Here is a 10,675-nt window from a genome sequence, read left to right as displayed (position 1 = left end):
CATCCCTGGAATTGTTCAAGACCAGGCTAGATGGGGCTTTGAGCAACCTGGTCTAATGGAATGTGTTCCTGCCCATGGCAGGGTGGTTGGAACTAGATGATCTTTAAGGTCTGGTCCAATCTAAGCCATTCTAGGACTCTATGAAAAAATCCAGACCGTGGTAACACAGACCAAAGGACAGTATGCAACAAATGCTGCCTGTCGGCATTGTGGGAACAGCGTCAAACTGTATCCACATGCAACTCCAAACAAATGCCGCTGGTGTTGAATAGTCTGGAACAATGTTGATAGCTTCTTACTTTCAGGGATGCTGAACCTATGCTTGCTGGCCATTCTTCAATTTTTATTTCCTTTCAGATTTTAGTAGATTATTTGCACAAACACACCATGTTCACTGATAGTTTAGGAAGCATCAGTTCAGGGAGAGCCCTGTTCTCCCTGCTCAGAGATGGTCTTTACTGTTTCTTCCCCTCTAGGACTGATGAAGCTGTAGAAGTTCAAGAAAGATGCCACGTGTGCTTTCCATTTGAAAATTATTTTAATACTATAAAACTCATTTGTTCACATATTTTGTACAAAAGAGGAGTTGTTTTCTCTTAATTACAGGAGAATCATTTCAACCTTGAGATTTCAGCTAAGCAGGTCCAAAACAAAACAAGACTGGGTTCTGCTGCTTCTGGAGGGTCCCAATACAGCTCACCCAAGATCTCTTTCCAGTTTGGCTCTCATGGTTATGGACCACCTTGATGGAAAATACCCCACATCATTGACTCTTCGGAGGCTTGTAGTGAATTCGGCAACGCTCATTAAATACCTGAGACACCAAAACAGAAGAGCAAAAGCAAATCAGCCCTCATCCAGGAGATGATCAGAACTTCAGAGCTAGTTCAGGCAACTATCTCTTCACGTAGCACCCGTCTCAAGCTGCCCAGCCCTGCTGTACCAATACATGGTACTTACCAAGGCAGCTGTCTCCATTCACCTTCTCTCCTGGCTTTAGTGAATCCAAAGTTTGCCTGGGGGACTGCACAGCACTAAAAGTATTCTCCCTCAGGTAAGGCAGCCTTATAATCCTGGTAGTCTGCTAGCCTGAAAGATGATGATGCTTTTTTGTCTTTTAAAGAGGGAGGGAAATTATCAGTGGAAGGCTCCTGACCAGCTGCCTGCTGTTAAGTTCACTATGGCATTCAAATTTGGACACTGTATTCTTCTCTGTCCTGAGCAAATGCATTTTACATTGTCACGACAGCTAAGAAGAGGTGCAAGGGCTCTTACAAGCCACGTTCACGCCTTTAGTTATCTGACCGTAGGTGCTGATGCTGCCAGCACTCCTATGCAAAGGGCACACTGCTCTTGCTGCACTTGCCCCTGGCACCCTCTCCGAGTGAAATCTAGCACACAGAACTAGAGACTGAAGATCATGTTCATTCAGCTGGAACTGCAGGACTTGCCAAGCAGACTGCTTACCCTAAGGAGGGACGATATATGCAACTATTGAAAGGAAGGCAGTCTGAATCAGAAGCACAACGCATAGGCTCACTCCAAAGTTACAGGTGCTCCTTACAAGTTAGTTAGTTAGTTACCGGTTTGGCTCCAAACTTTGCCCAGCACACCTCCTGAAAAGGGACACGAGCACCACCTTGCAGCAACTGGAGGCACTGGCGGTTATTGGGTGCCCCACCAGCACTCCTGCAAGAGCACGATTCACCAAACTGCCCAGAGACTTTTCAGGTCCAGATGCCTGTGATCTTCAGGGTGCCAACTTTCCTGAACTCACCCACTGGCTCCACGTGCAAGTGTGTGGTCTTGTACTTTTGAGGAAATTACGCATCACTTTATGTAAATATATTATTTTAAACCATATCTTCGTAGAATCTACTACTCCTAAGCTAATCTCCTTATTCAGAGATCAGAAACCATGGCAACTTCAGCAAAAGTGAAGTTTGCAGCATGCATTCATTTTAGCGTGGATTCTTAACAATTTATGAGACATTTTCAACTTATTTTCAAATTTAATTTACTTTAAGGAACAGACACATACCATGGACTGCTTCATATTGCAGAAAAAAGTTGTGATACAGTTTCTTTCCCAGACACAGAGACAGCCTGTCCCACTCCATTACCACACCCAATGAACCCCTCTGGAAGAGTGAAGAGTATCGAAAGCCCTCAGATCAGATAATTTCTACGGTTTTCTTCCATTGCTTAAGAGCCACAAAGGGTTCTCATTCAGCAGCATTTTAATGCTAAGCAAATTGCACCGCTTATATATCTTAAAGGGAAATCACACTCTAAAACACCATGAGGGTCTCTTGCATCAAACAACACACCCCAAAAGTTCCAACTTCCAGCTTGCTACCATGCAAACTTTTAAAGCATCTTTAACAGTAACTCTGCAGCCTATGGAGGGAAGATCAATACTGCAGTCTTACTCACACTGCCTCCTACTTTTAGGATCATTGACCCACAGATCTCAGTGTGTTACTCAGGCCAATTAACTCCATTGGTCCACTTGTGAAGCGCTATTCTCATTTTTCAGACTGGAAAACAGTGCCTGAAAAACCTTCACATTCATCTTACTATGCAGAAGTTTGATTTTGCGGTCTTTTACATATTAATACGAAACACTCCAACGATAAACTCCAGGGTGGAGGTGCTGTACAGAGACTAAAGCATCTTATTTTGGAAGTCAGTTCCTCGCTTGGTATCAGCCAAACAAAATCCCACTGCACACAGTTCTATAGAGCAGCATCTCTGTGTCTGCCACTATTGCTACAGCTACCCAGAGCAAGCGTTCGAAGATAACTTCCTGTTTCCTCATCAGATTTTTTGAATCAGTTTTCTGTTGGTTAGGGTTTATGTAAATACATGAGTGTACTTTCCAACTAAAAGTCTGCAACAGTAAAAAAAGAGTCCCCACCTGCAAACCAATAAACAGTTCATGTAACAAATGGCATTCAGTCCGCAACTATGACCAGCTCTAATTCTTTCAGTGACATATTTTTTACAGGCAGCTAAATGAGACATCTATGCCTATACTCAAACAGAGACAATAGCAGAGCTGAAGATAAAACCCAGAAATACTTTTCAAGTCCTACTTGAAACACCACTCATACCTCACTATTTATAAACATGTTCTCCACCTTTAGGAAAAATTGGACATTTCTGTCTCTAGCAAAAGCTTAACACAGCTACAGAAAATCACAGGCATCAGGGCTGCCTTTGGTGCCAACTCTGGGCTTCAGGATGGATAGTGCGGGGGGTGTCTTCCCCTCACCTCTTTTAAATAAAACTGACAGCAGGGTTGCCATGAAATGTTTGCCACTGGTGGCCTTCAGCATGGTGTTAAGGCTGTGGAGTTGCTTAGTCATGTCTGAGCTGGCTTTAAATTAATTAAGCTGAAGGGCATGATTAGCTTTTTCAGAAAGTACAGAGGCAATACTGGCAGCAAAGCTTACCTGGAAATATGTGCAGATGCTCATCTAATCAGCCTGCATTGAGCTGTATTGTGCTGAATTCACAAATTCTATTGCATTTATGGTGATGCCATCTAGAGGACTAAAATTCTGAAGCGGAGATTAAAAAGGGAGCTGCAGCTTGTACTAGCTATTTGCAAAAATCCTTTTTGCACTTAAGTGAGGGAAAGAGGTTTGCTATATATTACTGAAAGCTCTGAAGAGCTACAACAAATGAGAAAAGGATGCTAGACGTGAAATGCTGCAGTGACAGAAAACAGCCATCTCAGAATTTAGCTCAGTGTTAAGATCACTTTATAACAAGACAGTGTCTGGGGCCATCAATCCAGAGGGTGATCTGCCCCCTCTGTTGATTCTGGAGAGCAATGGCAAGCCTGCCCTTTGCACCAGGGAGCATCATTCTGGGCCTGCAGAAGCTCCATCAGATAAAGGTTCCATTTCTACAGCCCCACCTTCTGCTCAGAAGTGTGATCAGTACCAAACACAGACAAAGCTGAAAGGCTTATCCCTCTGACACTGTCAGAGGCCCAGCAAAGCTTTTCAGATGGACCATCATGGAGAAGTCTACAAAGCCCTTAGCCACTGGGCAAGGCTGAGAAAGGGATTTACACAGGGAGTACTCCACAGTCCTTCCTCCCCACTCAGTCAGAGGCTTTTCTTGCCTTTGCAGTGCAACTGAAAAGTTTTGATCTCTGCATCCAGAACTGGGAAAAAGACTGATCTGAAACATTTCCCTCTGCAACACTTTCACCTACTTCTAATTCACCTGCCTCCTACGACACTGGTCCCACACCTCCAGTGCAGGACTGTCTGTCAGGACAGAACATCGTCACTTCTTTAAATGACTGAGTACCTTCCAGCTTCTGTCGTTTACCACTTCTTCGACATTCAGCTCCGACTGCATCAATTTCAACTGCGGAAAATAACAGATAAAGAGGTTATTGTCAAACAGGCCTCCCTGCAGCCTTCAATATTCACCACCGTTGCAACTTTCTAGATCAGAGCCCCAGGACCAGGTACGCTCCCCCTCTGACGGCTGCAAACCGAAGGGCACGATACATAATCATCCGGAAAGCCTGGCTCTTCTACTCAGCCAATACTCAGGGCGGTCCGAAGTCTGCAGGGGCATGGTGAAGGTAGACTCACAACGCAAGCCTGACAGAAGTAGCTCCTGATTACTAATGCTCCGTTCTTAAATATTGCCCATCAAGATTTGCTAGCAATTAACCGATTAACATTAATGGCTTCACAGACAAAAATAACTACACCTAATTGAAACACTTGGCACGGGGAATGCCAGCGCTGGGCTTAGCTTTGCAGCGTTGAGTTGTCATTCTCCTGTACACGCATTATTAGAGTCATGCAGAGAGCTGGCAGCAAAGCCAGGGCTGAACACAGATCTCAGATTCTGGACTAAGAACGAAGATCACAAAAGAGATAACCCCCACTTCATTTGCTGTCTACTCTGTGCACCGACCAAAAAAAGGGTCTGCAAGAACAGGTCACGTGTGTTCACGCCCTCTGAACCAGTTAATATGTTATGTGATCACAGTAGGACAAATCAAGTCTACACAGATACAAAAGCTCTGGCTACCACAATATGCAGTTCTTGAGCATGCACTCAGTGCATGAGAAACGTAAGAATCTCTTTGTTTTACACTATTAGAAACTCCAAGGAGCACATGTGACAGCTCTGTTCAGGTGACCTCTGGTAATAGGACCCTGCCACGAGGCTCTAAAGCAACAGTGGGAGATATAAGAACCATTTGTCATTTTTGCCTGCATTTAAGATGTATTTTTGTTGGAGTTTTTAACACAGCAGACTAAGGATTGGAGCTTCTCCATTTTACATACATGGTTCAAATGGGAGAGCTGGTGAACGGTGCAAGCCAAGACAGCAATCCCATTAAAAACCTTCCAAGAAAGATGGCCAGACACACACAGCTAATACAGCTGTTGAATGAACTTTTACCTACTCAGTAGGACCCCAAACTGCCGGAAATAACAATCCAGCATCCACAGGGTGACAAGATGACTAGGATTAGTCTCTATAAAATAAAATACTCACTCAGCAGAAGGTCTTTAGCAGTTCAAAGAAACGTTTTTCCTGCTGGAGGATGTCAATAGGTTTACAGTCATCCCAACTGTTGCATTAATTGCCTTTGACACCAAGCCTAAGCAAAACTATTTTAGCTTTTTCCTTAGAGGTGCAGACCTGAACAGCAATATAGCGATAATCAGCATGGCCATATAGGGGGGTTTGTTGTTGTTTTTATAACATACCGACATTTTAACAAGCCTTACTAATTTGATTTGACATAGCTAATAATCATTATGCTGTATGTTTGGATTTCCAGAATTTAATTGGTTGGGTATTTTATGACACTTCATTCAAGTAAACTAAGACGATAACACATTAATACTATAATCAAATGGTGGTTTAATATAAGCCGACTAAAAGAAATGGCTGCGAGGCTGACGCTACTTCAAGTTTTCTTACTCAATGACCCAGAAGCAGTAATTTTGGATAAAGTCCTCCAAATTGTACCATCATCAGGATGAGAGAAACACAAATAACAAGAGAAAACAGATGTGTACTGCAATCAAATGCATATATTTGAAATGCATAATCTTCAGTGTAGGCTGTGTTCTCTCAAGATGGCTTATTTGAGTTCAAGAAAAAGCACAACTCTCACAGAAAACAACAAAAACCCAAACCAAACCAGGGGGATGACACCTCAAAAAGTCCAAGTGCAAATTTGAGATAATCTCATCAAAAGATTTCGGGGATATTTCCAAACATTTGAAATCACCTGCAATTATTAAACATTATCACTGTGATCCTCCTGGTGGTTTCAGTGATAGGTTTTGGGCTCTAAACCATTTAAAGAATTGGCTCTGCAAACAAAATTTGTAGAAAATACCAAGCTACCATTCTAGTTTTCCAAACATATACGGATTCTCGTTAGCAGTTCTGCAAGTGAGGGTTTAAGAATAAATCCACTCGCCTGCCACCTGGTTCTTTAAATCTGAGCTCACAACAGAGCACTTCTCTGAAAAGCACATGAACAACAGTTCCTTCACTCCATGCCTGGGAAAAACCAGATGATTGAGTTCAAATCATCTCCTCGGGAAGCCTTTTAACTACAGCATTCAACTGCTCTTTGAAACAGGAGCTACAACAGGCTCCTCTTGGAAGTACAGGGGCAAATGGATTTTGAGGTAGTTCATCACTGCAAAAGCAAAATTTCAAGACGCACTTCTTCAACTCTTATGGTATTGCAGCAGGGAAAGCCCCACCCAGGATATAAGACCATATATATATATATGTAGTGATATATATCTCTATATACCCCACTATCACATATATATATGTGATATATATATATATATATATGATGGTGGGATGTCTGGCTGTTATGAGAAGAACTCACTGTTACATTGGGAACTCAAAGACACCATTTTAGAAACCCTGGTCAAGACAGTCCTCAACAAAGGAAGGCTCACTAAACTGTTGAACACCTAGCCAGTGTATGCAAAAAAAGCAGTAAGCAAGCAGTCCTATTTGGTATGTGCTGCAAACTTATGGTGTAGAAAAAAATGTAAAGTGAACATGAGCAACACGGAGAAGGTTTGGGAGAGAAATCAATGGAACAGTTCACATCCCTGCCAATCTCCACTCCTAGAGCTACACATGCAGTATCCTCTCCCCTACAAAGGAGGCCCTGGAATGGGGGCAAGAACTTCAGCAGAGTTCCCTTCTCCACTTCGGATACTCCACCTATGTCACCTCTGGTGAAGTACACTTTCCATTCAGAGGCCAGAAGGTTGAGAGGGTGTTTGCACATTAAAATTCCGTATGCAAACCCAGTAATCTCTCCCACTCCATCACAAGGTACTCAACAAATTAATCCATTAAATGTTAAACAACAACAAAGTTGGTTAAGTGCAATTCAAGGTTGCCTGGCAGCTCCTCGTAGAGGACAGCACCTCCAACTAACACACCAAGTAAGAATGATGCTTCTCAGGGTGATGATGAAGAGGGACAGCTGCATAGCTGTGTGGTGCAAGAGACATACACAAAAGCCATATTCCATTATCTTCTGGCGTTTGCATCTTGGCACCCATACTTGCCGTTTGCAGATACACTGGTTTTACAAGATCTCAAAAAGGCAAAGCGAACCTTCAGGCATTCTCAAAGGATGAAGCAAGCCTTAGGTAAGTTGTACGCTAAGTGGTGTTAGTCAGTGAAGGTTAGAGTCCACTGTGGAGAAGTACACATGCTTTTCATGACATTTGTGTAACAGGATCTCAGAAAATGCTCCACTTGCAGGATAAAAGCAGCTCTGTCTTGAGGGCTAGGGGAAATGGTTCTTACAAACCCAGCCAACAAGAACCTCAGAAAAGATTGCATGAGTCAGGATCCACTTCAGGTTCTCTCTATCATACTGGTCTTTCTGTTTGGGAAAGATACCCCCTTCTTCCTCTCTAAGTGATCTCCAAAAAGCTCCATCACTCACCTTTGTCTGCTCTTTCCTTAGCTGCTTTAATAATGCTAAGTCTTCCTGGGCCTTTTCCCTCTCTTCTCTGAGAGTTTTCACTACGCTGGAGGTCTGAGCGATGCAGTTTTTGATGATTCTCTCTCTGCTGGTGTGAGCATCCATCAACTAAGTGGAGGGAGAGAGAAAGTCACAACAACTAGTTCAGCAGAGAATGAAAACCAAGTTACAAGTTAAAAGAGAGACTTTTGAAAGTCCAGGCATTGCTGTGCCTGTAGAAATCCCTTTAACTCTATAATCCACACGTTGAAAGCAACACTGCTTTGAGCAGCAGCTACCAACTTGATCAAAAGTCAGAGATACACATGAGCAGGACTCTCGCAAAGTAGCACTAAAAGCGTGCTAGCACCCATTTTTAAAAGAAAGAAGTGGACTGGGCCAATGTCACCCACTGAAGCTTGAAGTGCACCTCGAAAGATCGGCATTGCAGAACAAGTCAGTCCCTCACAAGGTTTTAAACTGACATAGCTGTTATATGAACGTGGTGTAGCTGCATGGAGAAGTCGAGCATGGCCATTACAGATACATAAAGCACAATACATCAAGTCAGTGGTTTCCTTAGAAACTGCAGGTTCTTTACTGGCCACTGCACATAACAAAACATCAGGAAGTGTGCTGGAAGTTGAAAGAGTACACACTCACAGACTGGTAGAGCTCTTTACACGTCTGGCCAGCATCAATTTTCCCCACAAAGGAAGCTGTTGGAATCGTAGTGTTTAATTCATGGACGATTCTGTCATCGATTGTCCTCATCACCCTGAGCAACTCCTGTAATAAAAATAAAATAAAAATCTTTCTCATATCTCTGAGAAAAGCTTACTGCAAAAAAATCATAGGATGGTTAGAGTTGGAAGGGACATTAAAGATCATCCAGTTCCAACCCCTCTGCCAATGGGTGGGGACACTTCCCACTAGAGCAGGTTGCTCAAAGCTCCACCCAGCCTGGTCTTGAACACTTCCAGGGATGGGGCATCCACAACTTCTCTGGGCAACCTGTTCCACTGTCTCACCAGCCTCAGAGCAAAGAATCTCTTCCCGATATCTAATCTAAATCTCCCCTCTTAGAGTTTAAAACCATTACATCTCATCCCATCACTACACTCCCTGACAAAGATTCCCCCCCGATCTCTCTTGTAGTCCTCCTTTAGGTACTGGAAGGCCACAGTAAGGTCTTCCTAGAGCCTTCTCTTCTCCAGGCTGAACAATGCCAATTCTCTCAGCCTGTCTTCATAAGAGAGGTGCTCCAGCCCTCTGATCGTCCTCGTGGCCCTCCGCCAGACTCTCTCCAACAGGTCCATGTCCTTCTCATGCTGGGGACTCAAAAGCTAGACACAGAACTCCATGTGCAGTCTCACAAGGGTGGAGGCAAGGGCCAGAATCACCTCCCTCGACCTGCTGGCCCATGCTGCTTTTGATGCAGCCCAGGATGCGGTTGGCTTTCTGGGCTGCCAGCGCATGTTGCCGGCTCATGTTGCGCTTCTCATCAACCAACACCCTCAAGTCCTTCTCCTCTCTCATCTTGTGCGAGTAAGTCTCAGTGGAAAATTAAGCAGACTGCTTACAAACAGCAAAAAAACCCACCCCGCACCAAATGAACCAACTTCTGCACGCAGGACTACGTGCTGCAAACCAACCAGCCTCCCGAGCAGCCAAGGCCAGAGCGGGGTGACACAGACCCGGGCAGCGATGAGTCCCTCACACCCCCCCGGCCCGGCCCGCACCGCTCCCCTCCGGGAACCCGCCAGCGCCCGCGGCCAGGCCGGAGCGCCGCTGTCCAAGGCCCCGGCCCCACCCGTTAACGCTTCCCGGCGGGAAACTGGGCACAACCTGCAGCGAAACGGCAAACTTCGAATGAAAAACCAACCGTTTTGAGGAGGGGAGAGGGGGCGAGGTGCTTAAGAAGAAGGCGGCCAGGTACCGCCGCCTTCGCCGACCCGCACCCTGCCCACCCCGCGGAGGACACCTGCCGTACCTTCACGCCCCGTTGAACAACGCGGAGGCACCCACGGAGCCCCCCTTCGCCCACGGAGGCTCTCACGCCGCGGGCTCCACCTCCCGGGCCGGGCCGGGCCGTCGGGAGGGGGATCCCCCGCCCCGCTCCCTACCGGAGGGCACGGCGCTGCCGCCGCCGGGCTGAGGGGAAGGCCGGACGCCGACCGTTGCGGGAAGGGGTGACCTCGCGCCGCGCCGCGCCCCCCACCCCCACTCCCGGAACGCGCGCTCCCTCAGGGCGGCGCGGCGTTGCCAGGAGACGGCGAGAGCGCGCCGGACTCCGGCGCGGGATGGCGGCGGGAGCGCGCACCCCCCGAACCCCACGCGCGTTACCTGGAACTCGGCGAAGTCCTCGCAGCTCGCCGCTCCGCTGGGCGCCGCCATATTGGAAAGGCCGAGGGCCGCGGCGGCGGCCAATCCGGCGGGGAGGCGGGATGACGCGCCGGGCGGTGGGCGGGGTGCGGCGGGGCGAGGCGGCCCCTGCCCCGGGCCGGGGGCGGGAGAGGGAGTGGGGGCGTGGCCGCCTGTCAGCTCCGAGCGGCGGCCTCGGCGGTCGCGGGGGCGGCCTACGCAGGGCAGCGGCGGCCCCTCAGGGGCGGTCCCGGCGCCCGGCCCGCGCATTCCGCCGCGTCTCTCCAATCCCGGGCC

The 10,675-nt window shown here is 46.8% G+C and overlaps 1 protein-coding gene across 3 annotated transcripts; it reads right to left on the bottom strand.

Moving 5' to 3' along the window:
• Window positions 1-523: 523 nt before the first annotated feature.
• Window positions 524-10,424, bottom strand: MIX23 (mitochondrial matrix import factor 23). 3 transcript variants are annotated; one of them, XM_074157651.1, is made up of 5 exons: window positions 10,361-10,424; window positions 8,678-8,803; window positions 7,997-8,143; window positions 4,330-4,389; window positions 524-814 (listed from the first exon to the last, which is right to left on the bottom strand). In XM_074157651.1, the coding sequence occupies exons 1-5, from the start codon at window positions 10,409-10,411 to the stop codon at window positions 764-766; spliced, it is 435 nt and encodes a 144-aa protein (XP_074013752.1). In that variant the 5' UTR covers window positions 10,412-10,424; the 3' UTR covers window positions 524-763. The 3 variants fall into 3 exon arrangements, with proteins under 3 accessions (XP_074013752.1, XP_074013743.1, XP_074013760.1); XM_074157642.1 differs by having other exon boundaries at window positions 530-814; window positions 10,352-10,411; XM_074157659.1 differs by lacking the exon at window positions 4,330-4,389 and having other exon boundaries at window positions 530-814; window positions 10,361-10,414.
• Window positions 10,425-10,675: the final 251 nt, after the last annotated feature.

This window comes from Numenius arquata, chromosome 1, assembly GCF_964106895.1.
Source record: "Numenius arquata chromosome 1, bNumArq3.hap1.1, whole genome shotgun sequence".
NCBI lineage: Eukaryota > Metazoa > Chordata > Aves > Charadriiformes > Scolopacidae > Numenius > Numenius arquata.
The sequence above is the reverse complement of the archived record's forward strand: the minus strand, read 5'-3'. Positions and strand labels throughout refer to the sequence as shown.